This window comes from Martes martes (genome assembly GCF_963455335.1).
Source record: "Martes martes genome assembly, chromosome: 8".
In the NCBI taxonomy this organism is placed as follows: domain Eukaryota; kingdom Metazoa; phylum Chordata; class Mammalia; order Carnivora; family Mustelidae; genus Martes; species Martes martes.
The window spans coordinates 452500-472920 of NC_137895.1; the positions used below are offsets into that span (position 1 = coordinate 452500).

The 20421-nt window shown below is 65.6% G+C and overlaps 2 protein-coding genes across 6 annotated transcripts; both read left to right on the forward strand.

Moving 5' to 3' along the window:
• Positions 1-2811: 2811 nt before the first annotated feature.
• Positions 2812-10028, forward strand: MAPK11 (mitogen-activated protein kinase 11; the record flags this gene model as incomplete). The annotated part of the gene is made up of 12 exons (XM_080810121.1): positions 2812-2927; positions 5942-6071; positions 6169-6227; positions 6311-6422; positions 6508-6537; positions 6625-6672; positions 6756-6870; positions 7225-7296; positions 7540-7619; positions 8065-8143; positions 8232-8405; positions 8752-10028. The coding sequence occupies 12 exons, from the start codon at positions 2812-2814 to the stop codon at positions 8829-8831; spliced, it is 1095 nt and encodes a 364-aa protein (XP_080666247.1). The 3' UTR covers positions 8832-10028.
• Positions 10029-11916: 1888 nt separating this feature from the next.
• On the forward strand, positions 11917-20312 carry MAPK12 (mitogen-activated protein kinase 12; the record flags this gene model as incomplete). 5 transcript variants are annotated; one of them, XR_013967243.1, is made up of 13 exons in its annotated part: positions 11958-12246; positions 12327-12456; positions 14475-14533; positions 15368-15479; positions 15579-15608; positions 15839-15886; positions 16384-16498; positions 16758-16829; positions 16947-17026; positions 17107-17185; positions 17269-17442; positions 19699-20069; positions 20132-20298. XR_013967243.1 is itself a non-coding variant. In XM_080810728.1 (12 exons), 12 exons carry the CDS (start codon positions 12122-12124, stop codon positions 19776-19778), a joined length of 1104 nt encoding a protein of 367 aa, XP_080666854.1. In that variant the 3' UTR covers positions 19779-20312. The 5 variants fall into 5 exon arrangements, 4 of the variants coding, with proteins under 4 accessions (XP_080666855.1, XP_080666854.1, XP_080666857.1 ...); XM_080810728.1 differs by having other exon boundaries at positions 11955-12246; positions 19699-20312; XM_080810731.1 differs by having other exon boundaries at positions 12122-12246; positions 14439-14533; positions 19699-20312.
• Between the last annotated feature and the right edge of the window lie 109 nt (positions 20313-20421).

Sequence of the window (20421 nt, forward strand, 5' to 3'; positions counted from 1 at the left end):
GTATTCAGGATGCTGACATACTGGGGGGTGACCCACTCTCCTATTACCACTTCCCCTTTTCCTCCTAATGTGGGGACCAGGGAGGCAAGGATGGGAGGAAGCCGCACACAACCTCAGCGGCCTTTCAAGTTGCAGAAAACAGCCCAAGACCGTGCACTGCTTGCCAAACAGCATGAACCCCACCCCACCCCCACCCATCCCCTGGCCCCTATGACAGGACCACAGTAGGAAGTTCCTTCTGACCTCAGAAGTACAGCCAAGAGACCAGCAAGTGGCCAAAAAAGGGTGGCCTGGGCCAGTGGAGGGGAGAAGTGGACATGGGGACGAGGAGTGCAGTCTTGATTTTGACGCTACCCGCGAATCCCGGGGGGCGGGGTGAAGGGAGCTGGGGATGAAGGTCCTGAGGCCCGGGGCTGATGTCTGGGGAGGAAGCTCTTCTGCGTAGGTTCCCCACTTGTGTTCCCCACTTGTGTTCCCCACTTGTTCCCCACTTGTGCCTGCTCACACCTGATGCACCTGCTGCCCCCCACCCCTGCTGCTCTCCCCTCCACGCCACCACCTTCTCTGGGCTCCGGCCTCTCTCACCCAGACCACGCAACAGTCGTTCTGGACCTGGTGGCCACGGTCGTGCTGTGAACATGTCCAGCAGGGCTCCCTATCAGCCTGAGAACAAAAATGAAATCCCTGCCATGGCCCCACACAGCCGGCCACAAACCCCCAGCCCAGCCACCATACTTCTCTGTGCCCCAAGTCAAGCTCCGTCCTGGAGAGGGAGGACTGTGGATGCTTGGCCCAGCTCCACCGGTGTCCCCTCTCCAGGGGACTTCCTGACCTGTCCGGCCCTGTGTCCTCTCCCCACCCTAACCACCCAGGAAACCCCCTGGTTGCTGCTCATCAGTATTACAACCACGACCCTCCCCAGAAGGCGGCTCGGCCAGTGGTCCTGGGGACCAGGCGGGCACCCGGGGATGAATCATGACCGAGGGTCTCTGCTGGGCCTGACCGCGAGGAGGGGCCCGGGCTCCCCTAAGGCCCGCACAACCCCACCCCTCCGGCCGGGGCGGAAGGGCGGGGCCTACCGCCAAGGGAACCTCCGGGGCCCCGCCCGCCCGGCGCAAACAAAGGCCGCCCCCCTTCCCCCGGCCGGCCGAGCGGTCCGAGCCCGCTGCGCGCTGCCGGACGAGCCTCCTGTCCGGCCTTAGCTGAAGCCCCACGGACCCCGCACAGAACCCCAGCGCGCCTCAGCCGGCCCGGGAAACACAGCGCAGGGCGGGGACTGCCGAGGAGGCGCGGAGTGGGGCGGCTGTGGGAGGGGACACCGGTGTCCTCACCCCAACACCGCCCGGCCTACACCGGCTCCTAGAGGGGAAACTGAGGCTGGGGACGGCTCGGGACTTGGCCGAGGTCGTGCAAGGCTGGCTGGTGCGACAGGGACTCGGCCGACGCCACAGTCCGGGCTCGCTGGGTAGTTACGTTTGCCTGGTACTGCGTCGACATGTTTTGTTTTAATCCGGCTGCCAATATTTGAAAATCAGGACATTTCCCGTAAAAACTCAAGCTTTAGTTTGTTTGGAAGAAGAAGAAGATCGGGCAACAGCCCGACTGCCCACTTTCCTGGGAGACGCTCTCCCCCAGCGCTCCCCGACACAGAGGGCCGGGGGACACCTGTCACGGGGGCAGCGTTGTCTCCGCACACTTGTCACTTTTAAGGGGAAAGAAACGACGCGCGGGCCCCGAGCGCTAGACGGATGCGGGGAGGCCTTCTTGCTGGAACGAGGAACATTGCCCCGTGAGGAATCATCCTCCAGGCCGTGCGAGGACGCGAGGAAACGTGTCGTGCGCGGAGGAGGAGCTGCGGTTACGTAGCAGAGGAGCCCCCCAGTGCCTAGAAAAGTCAGGGTGGGCTTCCTGGGAGAGGTGACAACTGGGGGAGGGGCTTAGGAGGAGGAAAGGCACCAGGAACCAGGACAGACCCATTTGGAGATCCCCTTTTATGGGTACAGCCCCTCAAACGTCCCCCGGTGCCGCCGCTGTCCCTGGTCCTGACAGGGCTGGTCCCCGGGCCTGACCGAGGCGGGAGGCCGCTACCGGTCCACGGAAGGTTGCCAGGTGACGACCCGCCCCGCCAAGGCCGCAGCGGCCTCCCAGAGAGGGAAGCCCCGCGAGCCCGGGATCCAGGGCGCGTCCATCTGCCCGCCCCACAGCGAGGCCTATCTGACCAAGTGACCAGTTTTTCTGCAGTGATGAAAGAAATCTCTGCCCTGGCTTCTTCGATTTGGGGGGTTCGCCTTCATTTCAGAGGGGGCAGGCTGGTGGGGAGTCTCGCGCAGGGCCCGGAGCAGGGGGTGGGAGAGGAGCGATGCGTGCACCGGAGGTGCAGGCTCGGGTGCCGGCAGGGGAGGGTGCGGGGAGCAGAGGCTGGTGCGAGGCGGTGGCGTCCTGGATGGGGCGGTGCCCGGCGAGCAGATTGCGGGCGGATGCTTGGGGAAGTGCGGGCCCCAGGAGGTAGAGGCGGGCGGGGCGGCGAGCTGGACGCCGGCCGTCCCTCCCCCAGCGCGGGCGCAGCGGCCCGGGCCGAGCCCAGGAGGGGACCGCAGGGCCGGTTTCCGCCCGGCCGCCGCCAGGCAGGGGCAGGAAGCCGCGCGTCTGGCCCCGCGCACCCCCCACCCCCGGCCCCGCCCCGCGCCGCGCCGCCGCCCGCCGCCGCCGCCTCCCGCCGCCCTCCGTCCTCCCGGCTCCGGCTCCCGCGCGGGGCGGGGGCGGGGGCGGGGGCGCGGGGCGGGGCGGGGCCGAGCGACGGCCGCTTCGGACATGTCGGGCCCGCGCGCAGGCTTCTACCGGCTGGAGCTCAACAAGACGGTGTGGGAGGTGCCGCAGCGGCTGCAGGGGTTGCGCCCCGTGGGCTCCGGCGCCTACGGCTCGGTCTGGTAGGGGCGGCGGGGAGAGCGGGGAGGTGCGGGCGGGACTGAGCGCGCGCCCCCTCCCCGCCCTCCGCGAGGTGCCGGGCGTGGGGAGGGGCCTCGCCCCGCCTCCGCCCCCGGGCCTTTCGCGCATCGCGGCAATGAATGGGGGGTGGGGGGCGTGAAGGAAACTTTCCCACCGGGCGCCGCTCGCGTTTGGGGAGCGGGGTCGTTCCTCCGTCCCGTCCCGGCCATCCCGGCCGGAGCATCCCCCACCAGGCCCAAATCCTGCGGCGTCACAGTCGGCGAAAGGGCGGGTCTCTTGCGCCCCTAAATGTGCGAGCATGCGTCTAGGTTGGCTCCCTACCCCTCCATTCCCTCCGTCAAAGGTCTGGCATCCCTGGGGTCTGGCAGATGCCCAGGTACTACGGTGGGTAGTTTTGTTTGCCAAAGGAAAAGCCTAACTTGGGGGAGGGTGGGATCCCTCCCCTTAGAATGGCCTCAAGCTCCATGGCGGGTCCTGCCCCTCCCCTGTTTTCCAGAGGGTCTCAGACTCTGGCCAGGGCTTAGGCCTGAGCAGAGATGCCTACCATCCCCCCACAATACTTGTGGGGGTCTAGACCCCAGTCCATTTTTTTGCCCTAACCAAGAGAGCTCAGACCACAGCCCCACAGTTGGGCCCTGGGGCTCAGACAGAGCATAGTCTGGAATGGGAGAGAGGGTCAGAATTTGGGTGAGGCCTGTGTGGGTTTGGGCAGGGTCTAGGGGTCTCGGGGTAGGGTGGTTGTAGGAAGTTGGTTGCAGGTGCAATACTGACGGGCTGAGTGCGGATGTGGATGCTGAGCGGTGTCCCCCCAAACCCAGGGGGGATATTACAGAGGCCTGAGCCAGGTGGCTGCTGTCCACTGAGGGAGTCTTGGAGGTGGGGAGGCCAGAGCCCCTAGGGATGGGGCATGGCTCCTGGCTCTGACAGAAAGTTAAGTTAAGACTGGGACTTCCTGAAGCCCCCAGAGGTCCAGTGCTGGAGCCTGGACCAAGGGTTTCTGCCCCCCCCCCAATCTCTTGTCATTGGCCCGCTTGTCAGAATCGCTGGGCTGGCCGTCTCCTCCACCCCAGCCTCAGGTCTCTGTCTTCATCTCTTAAGACCTCAAGGGTGGGAAGAGGATCAGGACAGTGCATGAGTGGTCCCTGGGGAATATAGAGTCCTTGCCGGAATCACCTTGGGTCTAGAATCACCTTCTGGGAGTTCCTAGAGAGTATCAAGCTCCCCAAAGGAGGCCTGGGTCCCCCACTGCACTTAGTTGATGGTGACCAGTGCAGGTGATGGGCCTCTCCTGGGCTCCTGTGTTCTCCTGATGAAGCTGGTGCCCCAGTGCCAAATTCCTGTCACTCGACTGTGCCGACAACTGGGCAAAAGGATCCGCTGCCCGCATGAGCGGACACTCTCCTACCTGTCTCCCCAGAAGTGACAGACCTTTCCCCACAGGCCACTGTGGGGGGGGGGCGTGATGCCCCAGGCACCTAGCTAGCTTTCCTTCACCGCCACCTGGGCCCATGGGCATCCCAGGTGCTACAGACGCTGCTCCCGGGGCTGTGTAGACCCCACTCATTGCTGGGGGAAGCGGCATTCTAGAGAGTGGAGGTAAAGGGAGAGAGAGGGAAGGAGTGAGCATCAGCGAGAGGAGGCAGTCTGTGTGAAGGCATGCATGGCTCTTAGCAGGGCCCCAGTGTTGGGCCAGTGGGACTTGGGGGGGCAGGGCCCCAGTGTTGGGCCAGTGGGACTTGGGGGGAGGGCAGGGCCCCAGTGTTGGGCCAGTGGGACTTGGGGGGGGCAGGGCTCCAATGTTGGGCCAGTGGGACTCCAGGGGGGGGCAGGGCTCCAGTGTTGGGCCAGTGGGACTCTGGGGGGGGGCAGTGCCCCAGTGTTGGGCCAGTGGGACTCTGGGGTGGGGGGGGCCAGGGCTCCAGTGTTGGGCCAGTGGGACTCCAGGGGGGGGCAGGGCTCCAGTGTTGGGCCAGTGGGACTCTGGGGGGAGGGCAGGGCCCCAGTGTTGGGCCAGTGGGACTCTGGGGGGAGGGCAGGGCCCCAGTGTTGGGCCAGTGGGACTCCAGGGGGGGGCAGGGCTCCAGTGTTGGGCCAGTGGGACTCTGGGGGGAGGGCAGGGCCCCAGTGTTGGGCCAGTGGAACTCCGGGGTGGGAGGGGCAGGGCCCCAGTGTTGGGCCAGTGGAACTCTGGGGTGGGGGGGGGCAGGGCTCCAGTGTTGGGCCAGTGGGACTCCAGGGGGGGGCAGGGCTCCAGTGTTGGGCCAGTGGGACTCTGGGGGGAGGGCAGGGCCCCAGTGTTGGGCCAGTGGGACTGGGGGGGGGGCAGACTTTGCATTTGAAGCTGATGCCTGCGAGCCTTGTCTCCTGTGAAGAGCACATAGGCGTGGAAGCCGGTGGGGCATCGGGACCTCTGGGGAATGGAGTGGGCCAGGGGAAATGTCTGTGGGTCCAGACCCTGCATATTGTCCAGCTTCTCACTCTTAGAAATAATAATGCGGCAAACACCTTTGGCCAGTTGTTCCTCCGTATTTTGACTCTTCAGAGGTGTTGGGGACCCAGGGGCTTTGAAGGTGGCTCTGGAACCCTGTGGGGGGGCCTCCTGGAGCCATGAGCCAATAGGGGAGCCAGAGGGCTGTTTGGGGGTGAAAAGAGATGGTTTAGTAATGGCTGTTTTCCTGACCTGGTTGGTGGAGACTCTCCCTCAGCCCCTTGCCGAGTTGGGGAAGAAGATCCAGGTTAGGACTCCCTGGTGGTGCAGGCCCGGCCCCTGTGAGTGGGAGGGTGGGCTGCCCCTTGAAGAAGGAGCAGACCCCAAAGAGGCACAGAGGAGAGGCTTCCCGGGTGCCGGTGTCGTCGTGCCCCCCCCCCAGCGGCCCGTCTGAGCAAGCGCGGGGCGCGCAGAAGAGCCCCCACAGGAGAGGGGTGGGGTGCAGGGGTGGGGTGCCAGGGGCGCGGCCGGGCCCCCACCGTGCCGCCTCACTCCCCCCCGTTGCAGCTCGGCCTATGACGCGCGGCTGCGGCAGAAGGTGGCGGTGAAGAAGCTGTCGCGCCCCTTCCAGTCGCTGATCCACGCGCGGAGAACGTACCGCGAGCTGCGGCTGCTCAAGCACCTGAAGCACGAGAACGTGAGCCGGGCGCGCTGGGCGGTCCGCCGGGCGGCCGGGGCTCCGTGGGGGCGCGGCACGCGGGGGGCGCCCGGTCCTGACGCCCGTCCCCACGCAGGTCATCGGGCTGCTGGATGTGTTCACGCCGGCCACCTCCATGGAGGACTTCAGCGAAGTGTGAGCGACCGCCGGCGGGGCCACGGAGCGGAAGCGCATTGGGGGGGGGGGCTGTGTCTCGGTGCTGACCACCCCCCTCCCAGGTACCTGGTGACCACCCTGATGGGCGCCGACCTGAACAACATCGTCAAGTGCCAGGCGCTGAGCGACGAGCACGTCCAGTTCCTGGTGTATCAGCTGCTGCGCGGGCTGAAGGTGGGCGCCGCAGGGGCGGGCACGGGGCGCGGGGCGGTGGTCAGAGCCTGACCCTGCCACCGCATCCCCCCTCTCCCTCTCGCAGTACATCCACTCGGCGGGGATCATCCACCGGGTAGGTGCGGCGGCTGGGTGTGGGTCGGGACTTCTGCAGGCCCCCCGCAGGGGCCCCTCCTGCGCTCACGCCCCGCCTGCCCCGCAGGACCTGAAGCCCAGCAACGTGGCGGTGAATGAGGACTGCGAGCTGCGGGTGAGCCGCCTGCAGGTGAGGGGCCTGCCTGGCTGCGGAGGGGCCATCTGGGGAGGTGCTGACAAGCCTGGTGGTCGCTCTAGATCCTGGACTTCGGGCTAGCCCGCCAGGCTGATGAAGAGATGACCGGCTACGTGGCCACTCGCTGGTACCGGGCCCCTGAGATCATGCTGAACTGGATGCACTACAACCAGACAGGTGACACCCACCGGCGGGGCAGGTGTGCAGGGCGGGGCCGGGGGGGCTGCAGCAATCACACCAGGGCCTGGGGACTGACGGCAGCGGGTGCAGGGCCGGGAGCCCAGGCCCCTGGGGTGGTGTGTGTCCAGTCTTGGAGGACAAGCGTTCAAAAACGGACCACAGAGGGGCCAAGCACCGTGGGTCCTGGGCTAACTCTTCCCCTCCCCAGCATTGTACTTAGAGGAGTAAGGGGTCCGCTGTCTGGGGGCCTGGGTGCAATGATGAGCCCACTGTGCGCAGTCTGGGCAGCTCCCTAATTCTCGGAAGGGGCCCTTGGGGAGGGTGGACTGATGGAGACTCCTTCCCCAACAGTGGACATCTGGTCTGTGGGCTGCATCATGGCTGAGCTGCTCCAGGGAAAGGCCCTCTTCCCAGGAAGTGACTGTATCCTTGGCCCAGGTGTGGGAGGAGAGTGAGCCAGGGGCCCCTTGTGCTGGGTGGGGTGCAGGGGAGGTGGGCACTGGCCCTTTCTGGCTGGCCTTGCCTTCTCTGCCCCATGCGGGGCCCCCTTGGGCTCGCTGACTTCAGCTGTAGGAGAGCAGGGTTTGGGTAGTGCCCCAAGGTCTGGGATCTGGGGACCTGGGAAGGGTCTATTCCTGGCCAGTGGGCATTTCCTCAGCCGGACAGACATCGACCAGCTGAAGCGAATCATGGAAGTGGTAGGCACACCCAGCCCTGAGGTTCTAGCAAAGATTTCCTCAGAACACGTGAGTTGCTAGCCGCCCGCGCTCTCTGCTGACCCGGCTCCTGGGCACTCCGGAGGAAGGGGCTCTGTGGGAAGAGACTGGGAACCATGCGGGAGACCTGGGTCACTGTGGACTAGAGCCCAAGGCAGGTGCCTGAGCCCTTCAGGGAGAAACAGGTGAACGGGAAAGACATTCCTGGCACGAGGACAGTGAGGGTACAGTCTCAGCACTGACAAACAGTGCCTTTGCCAAGGACAGTGGGGTGCTCCGGGCGTCGGGAGCCAGGTAAGCCGCTGGAGCCATCGCATCCATGGTGGCGGGGGCCCTCTGGTGTGTGCGGGCTCTGGTCCAGGCCTGTCAGAGCGGGTGGGTCTGGGGGCTTGTCTCAGCGAGTCCCTGCCTGGCTTTGGGCAGGAGGGAGCCGGTGTGTGAGCCGCCCCCTCAGGCCCTTCCTGTGCGCCCCCAGGCCCGGACCTACATCCAGTCCCTGCCCCCCATGCCCCAGAAGGACCTCAGGAGCATCTTCCGTGGGGCCAACCCCCTGGGTGAGGATGGACTCTGGGGGGGGGGCTGGGCTCCCCGTCTGGCCCTAAGCGCACGGCTGACCATCCCTCCCTACGGACCGCTCCGTAGCTGTGGACCTCCTGGGAAGGATGCTGGTGCTCGATAGCGACCAGAGGGTCAGTGCGGCGGAGGCCCTGGCCCATGCCTACTTCAGCCAGTACCATGACCCCGATGATGAGCCTGAGGCCGAGCCCTACGACGAGAGCGTTGAGGCCAAGGAGCGCACTGTGGAGGAGTGGAAGGGTGAGAGGCGGGGCCCAGGGCCGGGGGTTGGGGGGCGAAAGAAGACGTGGAGCCCAGGGGCCTGACCCTGGCTTCATTCCCCGGCAGGCTAGGAGTTGCCTGTCTCCTGCCGGAAGCATCCCACTCCTCCCCAGAGCGGCTCCCGCACTGCCCGTGCTCCTGGGGCTGGGCTGTGTCCAGTAGAAGCTCGGGGCAGCACAGGGCCGGCTCTGGATGGAAGCTCCCCGGGGCTGGGACTGCCCGCAGGGTGGTGGGCCCGGGCCGGGCAGCTAGCACCGGAGAGGCAGGTGGGGGCTGTGGGCCAGTGACGGCTCGAGTTCAGCCTTTCCCTTCCCTCCCTCCCCAGAGCTCACCTACCAGGAGGTCCTCAGCTTCAAGCCCGCGGAGCCGACGCAGTCTCCCGGCAGCCTGGAGATCGGGCAGTGAGGACACGTGCCTGCTGGCCCCTGGGCCTGGAGGACGGGCGGGAGCATGCCGTGGATTCCCACGAGGGCTGCCTCCCAGCGCCACTGTGGCCAGCACCCTGAGCCTAGCTGGGGCTCCCTTGCCTGCACGCTGCCCCTCATGGGCAGTCTGTACGCATGTGAATGCACAAGAGCGTGCGTGGGTGCAAGCCACGAGTGCAGGAGTCCAGACAGAGCACCCTGGACTTCCTCAGTCCTCTGCCTCCTCCCAGCCACCTGGGTCTCCCGTAGGACCCCATCTGGATGCCTTGGGTTCCCCTGGGGAGTCTGTCTGTCTCCAGACCTCCTCGGTCCCAGAGGGCTGTCTCTGGAGGGTGTGGTGTCCTGGGGCCGGGCCCTCTGGAGACTGAAGGGAGGGTCTTGGTTGTCAGAGCTTCTCAGCCTGGAAGGGGGGCTGTCCTGGGAAATGCTGAGACCCTGAAGGTCTGAAAGCTGAGACGGCCACCACGTATCAGATGAGAAGAGCATCCTGGAGCCCCGTGTTCCCCGGGCCATATGTGGCACACGCACACTCATGCATGCTCCCGGTACTGACACGTCAAGGCGCGTGTGAATCTGGGGGGCCCGGAGAGCCGGCTGCCGTGAGCAGCTGGAAGCCTGAAGCGAGGTGCCTCTGCTCTTACTTCCCTTCCGTCGGTTCCTGGTTGGGGGCGGGCTGGGGCGCTGCCGCTGAGATACTGGGTGCGCCATGCCAGGTGCTCTGGTGGACAAGGGGCGAGCAGGGAACAAAAGCCAGGGCTTTCTCCTGGAGTGTGGGGGCTGCAGCAGACGTGAAGAGGTGGTTGGCACAGGGGGCTCCAGGCTTGATGCTGGCGATGGGGGGAAGCGGCACACCCCAGTGTGACCTTGGCCAGGAGCTGATGAAGAAGCCTCTGCCTGCTCTCGCTCTACCTCTGCCCCCCTCCGGCCCTGCAGCTGAGCACTGGACTGTTCTGGCCTGTGGGTCCGCTCGCCACCTCCTTTCTTCCAGAATGGAGCTGGTCCAGTAACCTGTGGACATGACCCTGCTCAAGATATTGGGGGTGTGGGTCCCGCAGCAAGGAGCTTCTCTTTGAGGAGGTCATGTCCCGTGTGCCAGGTGGTGACCCCCCACCTTGCAGAGCTCTCAACGTCAAGTGCCTGCACCGGGGTTTCACAATAAAGGGGGTTCTCTCCCACTCAGCTTATGTCCCGAGGCCCTGCTGCCTGGACGGGGGCGGGGGTGGGGGCTGGATCTGCGCCTCACACTCCCGGCTGCCCTGACCCCACCAGTCACCAGTTGGACAAGCAGCCATATTCAGCCCAGCACCCTCCCTGCTCCCCGAGAACCGAGGGCCATGGGGGGCAGGGTGGGGTGAGTTCTGCGCCCAGGCTGGTAGGCTCTGATCCGGGACGGGGCTTGAGGCCATCCACAGATCAGCCCGCTGCCCTGGCGGGGAGCTCACTGGGCAAGCTCGGCTTCTGGTCTGGTTGCAGCTCTGCCCCTTCTCTCAGTGGTCAGGGAAGCTGCTGGTGGACACCCAGGGCTCCCTGGGAGCAAAGGCTTGGCCTGCCCTGGAGCTGGGTAAAGCAGGGGAGGTAGCTTTCCTTTCCTTCCTGCTTAAGGGGCGAGAGGGCCACTCCGGCCCTCAGGATGTCCACCGAGCTCCCGCTGCTCACTGTGGCTCGGGAGGAAGAGCACTGGCCTCAATAGGGATCGGGCAGAACGTCCCTTGGATGGGGCATTTGTGCCCTTGCCCTGGACCTTGGGGGTGGAGATCATCTGGGAGGCCCACCAGGGGCTGGTCAGTGTAGCTACGGGGCCTCAGGTCCTGGGGAATGGGAGCAGAGCTGGGACATGCCCCGCGTGGGGAAACCTGCCAGACCCCTGGGCCCCACCATAAGTAAGTGAGCCAGCTAGGGGCTTCCTGGAGGAGGCAGCCCACGGCACGAAGGGCACAGGTGGTTATGACTCCGGCGACCCCAGGCCGCTCTGACTGGTCTCCGGCTGCTGGGTGCCGCGGAAGACCAGCCTGCAGCCCGGGTGTAAAGCTGCCCTGGCCGGCTCTGAGCTGCTGATTCATGGTGTCCGCGGCCAGGAGGGCACAGAGGAGCGCGGGGGGCCCTGTGAATCCTGTTACCCCACCCTGTCTCAGACCTGCCTCACTGAGCCGGGGGAAGTCTGGGAGTCTGTCTTCCAAGAGCATCTGGTCCAGGGTGTGGCCAGACCTCTGGAAGGATGATGCCGATGCCCCCACCTAGGGATAAGGGGGGCACTGAAGGCCCAAGCCGGGCCCTCCTTCACCCCTGGGGTCAGGAATAACTTTCTGCAGGGAGAGGAGAGGCTCAGGCCAGGCTTAGGACAAATGAGGAGAAAGCTGGGAAGGAGGCAGAGCAGGCCAAGGGACCCCCACAGACCCGGAGCAGGCTTCCCACCTGCCAGGTGGGTGCAGAGAAGGGAACTGGGTGTGCACCAGGGCCCAAGGAAGAAATACGGGACCAGCCTCTCTGGCTCCTGGGGTTGGGAGGCCTGGGGTCCGTGGTCACAGGGAGGAGGAGGCCCAGCTCCTCCACGGGGAAAGGGGGATGCAGGTGTTGGGTGCTGGGGGACCCCACACTGGGATGTGGATGGATCCGCCCCAGGGGAAGGGGGCGGCCTGGGGGACACAGCATTCAGCTCAGGGCACTCCGGGGTGGGGAGCCCGGGTGGATGGAGTGGAGTTGGTGAGGGAGGTGGACGGTGACTTGCAGCTGGGAATGCAAGTGCTCAGGTCCGGACCGCCCAGGATGGGTCCAGCTCCCCGGGCGCGTGGCTACTAAGGGGTAGCCGGAGCCCCACGGGACTGGTGGTAAGACTCCCCCAACCCGGCCCGGGGGAAGAGGCGGCCGGGGTCTCCAGTGCGGTCCGGCCCCGCGCGGCCCCGCGGCGCTCCCCTCCCCCGCTCCGCCCCTCCCCCAGCTCCCCCGCGTCCCCGCCCGCGGCGGTCGCCTCAGGTTTCCGCGGGGGCCGGAGGGCGGGCGGGGGCGTCACGTGCGCGCGGCCCGGGGGCCGGTTGGTCCGCAGGCAGGGGAGGGACCGCGCGCTCCCCGGGCCGGGGCTGGGGTCGGGCCGGGGTCGGCGGCTCCCGACTCCCTGGAGGGCGGCCCCAGGACGGGGAGAGCCGGAGGCCGGAGGGCCCCAGCGGCGGCCGGGCGACGGCGCGGAGCAGGCTTTGCCCACGCGGTGGCCCCGGCTGATCCCGGGCGCCCGGTCCTCGCGGCGCAGCGCCCACGGGGTCGGCGCCCGGGCCGGCCATGAGCTCGCCGCCGCCCGCCCGCAGGGGCTTCTACCGCCAGGAGGTGACCAAGACGGCCTGGGAGGTGCGCGCCGTGTACCAGGACCTGCAGCCCGTGGGCTCGGGCGCCTACGGCGCGGTGTGGTGAGCGCGAGCCGGGCGGGGCGGGGGCGCGCGGGGGCGCGGGGGCGCGCGGGCCTCCCGCTGACCCGTGCGCCCCGCAGCTCGGCCGTGGACAGCCGCACTGGCGCCAAAGTGGCCATCAAGAAGCTGTACCGGCCCTTCCAGTCGGAGCTGTTCGCCAAGCGCGCCTGCCGCGAGCTGCGCCTCCTCAAGCACATGCGCCACGAGAACGTGAGTCGCGCCAGGGTCCCCCCCCCCGCGACCTCCGCCGGCGCTGCTCGGCTCCCCCCCGCCCGCAGACCCTGGCCCCCTCGGCGGCCCCGCCCGTGCGCTGGCTGGAGACTGGGGGGCCAAGCCTTTGTACCCCGGAATTGGGGGGGGGGGCTCCACGTGGTGAGCCCTGAGAGCCGCTGTCGAGGGCGCTGCTGTGTGGAGGGCACTAAGAGTGCCCCTCCCCCCATGGCTTCTTCCATGGGGGGAGGGGTGGCGGATCTGGGGCCCCACCAGGGAAGGGTCTCCCTTGTTTCCAGACCTGCCCATAGGACACCACGTGCGGCTGCCCTGGGTCTCTCTTGTGGCCGCTGCTGGCTTCTGAGTCCTCCTCCGTCCTCCGTCCTCCGCGTCTCCCACATAGACCATTCCTGCCACAGCCCTAGCTTGGGCCCCCTCTCAGGGCTGGTGGTTTGGGTACCCAGACCCTGGGCTGATCATGCTCTAGACAGGTGGTCTGGGCCCTCCTGGACCATCAGAGCCGCCAGCCTCCGTCGGGGAACACGAGTCCCGTGTCTGTCAGGAAACTTGTTCCCTCAGTTCTTGACTGATGCTCACCCTCTTAACCCCTTGAGCGGGTCCTTCATTCCCTCAGACTTTCCATCCCTGTCCTTAGCCCTTCCCCAGTGAAACCCACTCACAGTGGACACCAGCCCAGCCCCGACCTCACCACATCGTGGTTACACCTGGTTACACCCAGTCGTGCCCAGGCTTGGTTCCCATGGAGACAGAGTCTGCCCCCTCAAGGTTTCCTCCTCCTCCAACCACCCCCACCCCCACTCCCCACCCTGCCCATCCCCTAAGGTCTCAGCGCTTTCTCTTCAGACGCTGCTCACCCATGGCCCAGTCCCCTCCTCTGTGCCATCCCAGTTGAGGTCCTGGTCTGCCAGCCACAGGAGCCACTGCCTCCGTGGGCCCTGCACACAGCTGGGAGACTCTGCCTGGCATCACCTTGCTTTCTTAGGAGAACACTGAGGCTGTAAGAGGCTGAGCGCCGTGGCCGGGGCTGCCCTTCCGCCCTTCCCCTACTTAAGGCCGGCAGCCGCACTGCAGAGGCACAGAAGTCTCTAGCAACCTAACAGAGGCCCCTCACCCTTGGGGACCCTGTCTTCTAACCTCTTCTTGCCAAGACGCTGTGCCGGTTCCCCAGGCCTCCCCGGCTTCCAGGCCCCTCAGTGAACATCCCTCTGTGTTCTCTCCTCCCCTGTGCCCGTGACTCCGGCCCTGCTGGCCGCAGAGCTCACCTCAGTGTCCCTCCACCCCTGTCCACTCTTGCCTCCCTCCCGTCTGTCCCCACACAGCAGTGGACACGCTTGTTTAAACCCTTGCTCAGAAGCTCTTCGGGTCCAAGCCAGACCTTCACCTGGCGTGCACGGGCCTGCTCGGGCTCCCTCTGGCCTCTCCTGGGCTACACCCTGGCTTGGGCCTTGGCCACCTGGCCTTTCTCCCTGTGTTCCTCAAACACTTCAAGGGTTCTCCCTTCCGCCTCGGCCGCCGTTCGCACGGCCTCTGCCAGGTGTCCCCTCGCTGGCACTCCCACCTGGCCACTCTGCTGTATGGGCCTCCCAGGAGTCAGCAGGGCGGGCTCCGCTGCCGGCCTGCCTGGGGCTCTCCAGCAGGGGCAAGGCTCCCTGATGGACCTGCTGGTGGTCGGCCCTCCCCTGGGAGTCTGTCCCACCCCGGTCCTGGGTCTTCTTCGGAGATACGAAGTGGGGGAGGAGGGGCCACGGGAGCTGCCCCTCCCCCAGGGGGTCCCTATGGTCACCATTCAAAAATAGCCTGTGTCTAGGGGCATGTGTGCCAGGGCCGGGCCGCCCTGCCAGGAGACAGAGCCAGGCCCCGCGGACATTAGGAGGAGATGGGGACGGCTGCGGGGGGCTTTCCTGCCCTGAGCACAGTGCCCGCTTTGGGGCTGTACCCGAGCCGCTGTGCCCTCCGCTGAGCCCCCGTTGCACACAGTACTCCGGGTTCCTCCCCAGGTCATCGGGCTGCTGGACGTGTTCACTCCTGATGAAACCCTGGATGATTTCACGGACTTGTGAGTGCAGTCTTGGGCAGGCTGTGCACGCAACGGAGTGCTGGGTTGCTGCTGGGTGCTGACTCAGGTTCTGTGTTGGCGTGCGGGCCTCCCTGTGGCCCGGGTTGGGGTCCCGAAGCCGGGACCCAGGGCAGTAGCACGGCTGGGTGGATCCTGGGCCTCCTCCCCCCATACCGGGGGCTCACCACACTGGGCACTGGCCCCCTCTGGAGCTGGAGGTGCGAGCACAGGACTCATGCGTGAGTCGGCAGGTCCCGAGCTCTCGGCCCCTGGCACTGTGTGGGGCCTGTACGGAGAGCTGCTGACCTTTGCGGGCAGGCAGGGGAGGGGCAGCAGCCGGCCTGCCTGCGGCTGCCGTCCCAGAATTCATACTGCGGCGGGCCAAGAGCCAGAGGCTGAGCTGGGGAAGGGCTGAGGACAGCTCCTCACCGTCTGACCTTGCAGAGGTCAAGGACCTGCACAGGCCCCTGTCCTGGCGAGGTGCTAAATGTCTGTCCTCTGTGGCTCTCTCCTGCCACCTGTCCAGTGTGCTCCTCTGACCCATGTGTCCTGCTGTCCCCACCCCTGCCCACAGGCCCTGCCCTCCCTTCTCTGGCACCCTCTTCTGCATGTGATCCCTGGTGCTCCCCGGATCCTAGCCTCCGTGCTGCCCTGCAGGAAACCGTTCTGGGGCAGGGTGGGCAGAAGAGCTGTGGTTGGGCTTGGGAGAGGCGGGTGGAGCCTGGCGCTGCCCGTGTGTGGAAAGGGGAGCCCGTGTGCCTCGGGGCCATCTCCAGGATCCCCAGGGGCTGAGTGGGTGTGACACCTGGCATCCGCACCCACCCCGTCCCTCAGTTACCTGGTGATGCCGTTCATGGGGACTGACCTCGGCAAGCTCATGAAGCACGAGAAGCTGAGTGAGGACCGAATCCAGTTCCTCGTCTACCAGATGCTGAAGGGGCTAAAGGTGGGAGTGTGTGGGGCTGCAGCGGGCGCGGCTGGGACTGCCGGCCCGTGGCTCTGAGGTCTCAGGGAGCTGACTGCCGCACTGTCTCTGTCCCTGTAGTATATCCATGCTGCTGGCATCATCCACAGGGTAGGTCCTGGTGGCGGTGGGAGGTCCCCCTGGCCTATAAGTGAGGGAGGGGCCTGCCCGCCTGGAGCCCCCATCGCGGGGGCGCAGCTGTTGAGCTGTTGGGGGCGAGGGACCAGTGCCCTTCCTGGAAGGGCTGCTGGGTGGAGCTGACCGGGGTCGGGGAGCGGGGGCTCTTCTCTGCGTGTGCCCCCGTGGGAAGGGCTGCGCGGTCACCTCTCTCCTGCCCCCAGGACCTGAAGCCCGGCAATCTGGCGGTGAACGAGGACTGTGAGCTGAAGGTGTGTGTTGTGGGGGAGGCTCTCCCCACCCATCCATCTGCCTGTTGCCCTTGGCCCTCAGGCCCAGGCGGAGGGCTCAGACCCCACCCATCCAGGCCAGGGTGGCAGTGGATACTGGGGGGCATGGGGAACACTCCGTACCTCATTGAAGTGAAGGAAGGGAAGTGGCCCCAGTCCCTGATGCCTGGGCCAGGGTAGGGCCAAGGGTCCTCTCCAAATGGGCTGGCCAGGTCCTGGGGTGGGCAGGGAGTAGAGGAGAAGGGAAAGTACACCTACTGGGGCGCCTGCTCCTGAGGGTGGTGGAGGGCAAGGTCGGTGGGGCTGGGAGCACTGGCCATGGGGAGGAACTCATGGGGAGGCTCGGGGAGTCTGTGGCCATGACCTCGGGTCCTAGAGGGCCGGCGGGAGGCCCCGGTGTGCCCAGTCCTCCGGGATCATGGGCTGACCCGGCTACTCCCTGGGGCCCCTCTGCCCCACCTTCTCGATTCTGACTGTAGATTCTGGACTTCGGCCTGGCGAGGCAGGCCGACAGCGAGATGACCGGGTATGTGGTGACCCGGTGGTACCGGGCACCCGAGGTCATCTTGAATTGGACGCGCTACACGCAGACAGGTGAGAAGCTGCCCGGAGAGGCAGAGCTGCCCTGGCGCCGGCCTCCCGGGCCACACCCTCCGGATTCCAATTCTTCATGGGAGGTCCGGGGCCGGCTCCTCCCCGGCAAGGCTGCTGAGCTGGGATGGGAGCTGGGTGAGGGTGCGACAGGCTAGACACGGCCGCCTTGTCCGTGTCTCTCCCCTGCCCCCACCCCGACGTGTGTGTGCCCCTGCCCTCCCTGGCCCCCAGAGCCCTGACGCAGGGGCTTCTGTCTCAGTGGACATCTGGTCGGCGGGCTGCATCATGGCAGAGATGATCACAGGGAAGACGCTGTTCAAGGGCAGTGACCGTATCCTACCCTTGTGGGGGGGCAGGCAGGGCCTGGGTGGGGCTGGGCATGCTGCCCGGGCCCGGTGGGGGCGCGCGCTGCTCTCCGCCCTGTTCTGTGCTCCTGACCTTGGCGCAGACCTGGACCAGCTGAAGGAGATCATGAAGGTGACGGGGACGCCTCCTGCCGAGTTTGTTCAGAGGCTGCAGAGTGCCGACGTCAGTTGGGAGCTGGACGGGGGCTGCGGGGGCTGGGCCTGGGTCTGGGGGCTGGACCCTTACCTTTGCTTCCCGAAAAGGCGAAGAACTACATGAAGGGCCTCCCCGAGTTGGAGAAGAAGGATTTTGCCTCCATCCTGACTAATGCAAGCCCTCTGGGTAGGACTGGACTAGGGGGGAGCGTTGGGTCAGGGACTAGGGCGCCGCGGCCTGGGACCCTCCCTGAGCAGCCCTCCCCGTAGCCGTGAACCTTCTGGAGAAAATGCTGGTGCTGGATGCAGAGCGGCGGGTGACTGCGGCTGAGGCGCTGACCCACCCCTACTTCGAGTCACTACAGGACACAGAGGACGAGCCCACGGCCCAGAAGTATGATGAGTCCTTTGATGATATGGATCACACGCTGGACGAGTGGAAACGTGAGTGGGGGCTCTGGGCAGGGCCTGTGGAGGGACCTTGAGAACCCAGTGCCGGGCTCCAGGGCTCAGGGTTAGGTCCCCCTACCTGGGGATGCCGGTCATGTGAGGGATACACAGACGGTCAGAGGGCAGTGGGGCTTCTTGGCCAAGGTGACGTCTGGCTGGAGCTGAAGGACAAGACAATGTCCCCGGCAGGGGGTTCAGCACTGACGAGAGCAGGAGGTGAATTCTGGAGACTGTGTGAGCCCCAACTCTCTCCCTGCCCCGGCAGCCCGGCCCCAATGCTGCCCGTCTTCCCCCTGTCCTGGCCAGAGACCTGGGCTGTTCTGGAGCCCCTCTGCACCCTCCTGTCCCCCAGACCTCCGCTGTTCCCTCTTGAGGTTGTCCTCGTCTTTGTACTCTCTCTTTTTAAAAAAAAATTTACTTAATTATTTTAGAGGGAGGGAGGGAGGGGTGGGCATGTGCACGTGCGAGGCGGGGCAGGGTAGAGGGAGGGAGAGGACCTCAAGCAGACTCTGCTGAGTGTACAGCCTAACACGGGGCTTGATCTCACAACGCTGAGATCCTGACCTGAGCCAAAACCAAGAGTTGGACACTCTGACTGAGCACGCAGGCACCCCTCTTTGCCCCTTTGAGGACCCCTCCCACTTGGACTGCTGCGCACCAGGTGGCAGGAGAGGGCCCACCCCAGGCAGCCTCCTCCACACCCTTGCCCATTCCTTCTAGTCCGGCTGAGCCGTGCTGACCCACCGAAACTTGTGCTCGGCACCGCCGGGCTGGGCACTGGCAGTCGCCTTAGAGTGATGTCCCCTGCCCAACCAGCACATCCTAGGCCTCAGGCTGGGCTCGGGGACCCCTGCCAGGTCCCCAGCTGCATGCTGGGACTGGCTTTGCAGGATGGCAGGCAATGAGGGCTGGGCTCCGTGTCTTTCTCTTGGTGGCTGCAGGACCAGCCTGGAGGGTGCTGGAAATATCTGCAGACAGCATTCAGGTCCGGTCCTGGCTCTGCCTCAGACCTGGGACCTTGCTGCTGCACATGGGGGTGGGGTGGGACGGGACTGGTGGTTCTCAGACCCTGTTCCTTGGTCACTGAGCAGCTTGGTGCTTCTGGCAGGGCCCCACTCTTATCTGTGCTTATGCGTTGGGTTTGGTTTGATGAAAGTCTTCTGTCGCTAAAAAAGATTAACATGAAAACCACTAGCCACAGAACGCTTTCTGTGGTCCCCACCCACACACAATCGTAAGAACTTTCACTTTTGCTGTAGACCATGGTGAACACGTGACCTGTTTGCGGCTGAGCCCCCGGTTAGGAATGCTGACTCTCATCACCTCCCATTTCCCTGGGAACAGCCAGCTTCACACAAACCTCCCCTGGGGGGGGGGCTGACCCCCAGGTTAGGGTTAGGTGAGGGGCCTGGGGGGCCCCCGATGGGGCAGGAGCACACAGGTGCCACAAGCAGGGCGAGCCACACAGAGCACCTGCTCTAAACACAGTGTTTCCTGCGCTGGGCCTGTGGAGGACCGGTGTTCCCCAGACAGGTGCTCCACTGGCCAGGTGAGCATGGGAATGCTGGGGGAGGCTGTGCAGAGCCGTCCCTTTGCAGGCTGCTCAGAGGGAAAGCACATCGGGCCTTTTCCCTTCCTCTGGGGTGGCTGGCTCTGGGCTCACATTTCAGGGACCATGACCATCTGGCGAGGAGGGTAGAAGCTGTGGGTGTTTGTGGGAATTCTTGTCATTGAAGTTGTGGATACTCGGGATCCAGGAGCCCGGCTGTGTTATGGTGGGACCACTCGAGAAGACACATAGATTTATATTCAGAGGACAGGGTCTGCTCATTATGTCCGGGTGTGGAGCTGGGGCCCGCCTGGGCCCGCCCCACTCCAGGGCTGCAGGAGCCCCATCAAGGCAGACAGCTCCTGTGGATGGACACAGGTGGGTCGAGTGTGGCCACAGCCTGCAATGAAGTCGCATGTGTGGGACAAGGGCAGCCTATCCGGCACCTGCACTCCAGCAGTGACTTCTGATCCTGATGTTTTTGGGGACCCGCGAAGCCCCTAGGTCAGTGGCTAACAGCCTGTGCTATAGGCCCGGGAGCTCTCCCCTCCCCCACCCTGAGAGGCAAGTACCAGTGCCCCGGGCCCAGTGCTCTTCCTGGGTCACTGGCTTCCACCCTGGGTGTTCACCCTAGGAGGTGATTCTGAAGGGTGATGAAGTCCCTTCTCCCATGACAGTCTGTCTCTGTCACCCTGACCCAGGTGTCACATACAAAGAAGTGCTCAGCTTCAAGCCTCCCCGGCAGCTGGGGACCAAGGTCTCCAAGGAGACGGCTCTGTGAAGACCCCTGGGCCCTGCGAGGTGGTGAGGACGCCTTGGGGATCCTGGCTGGGGCTCCTACCTGGAAGGGCGATCCTAACGCTCACTGTGACTTGGCTGAGGCTTATGTCCCAGGAGACCTCTGGTTCCACGGTCCACCCCACCCAAGGCTGTTACCCTGCTCTCAAGGCTCCCACTTCAGCCTAAACTGAACATCTGGACCTTCTGGACAGGATGTCAGCCTGACCGGGGACTGGCCTCTGACTCCCTGAGCGGTGGTCCCCTCCCCCAGATGCAACAAGTCTCAGAGCCTGTGTGGGGCTGGGGGGGTGAGGCTTGGGGTCAAGGCCTGGCCTCTGACCTTGCCTGCTCCAGCCCCTGCTGAAGCCCAGCTGAAACAGCTGAGAGGACAGGGCGGGCGCACAGTGTCTACTCAGGGATGTCTGTCCTGGGGGTCATGGCTGTGGACTCCCCTGCACCCCCAGCCCAGAACGGGCCATGCCCACACAGCTGGAAGGAATAAACCCTTTTGTAGAGAGCGCACTCTGGCTTTGCTAATTCTCAGGCTGGATCTCCACCTCTGGGCGTCTGAGCTGCAGCCTGGCATAGAGAAGCCCCATGGGGCCCCAGGCCCTACTCAGCAGCTGGGCCTGGGCACCTCCTTC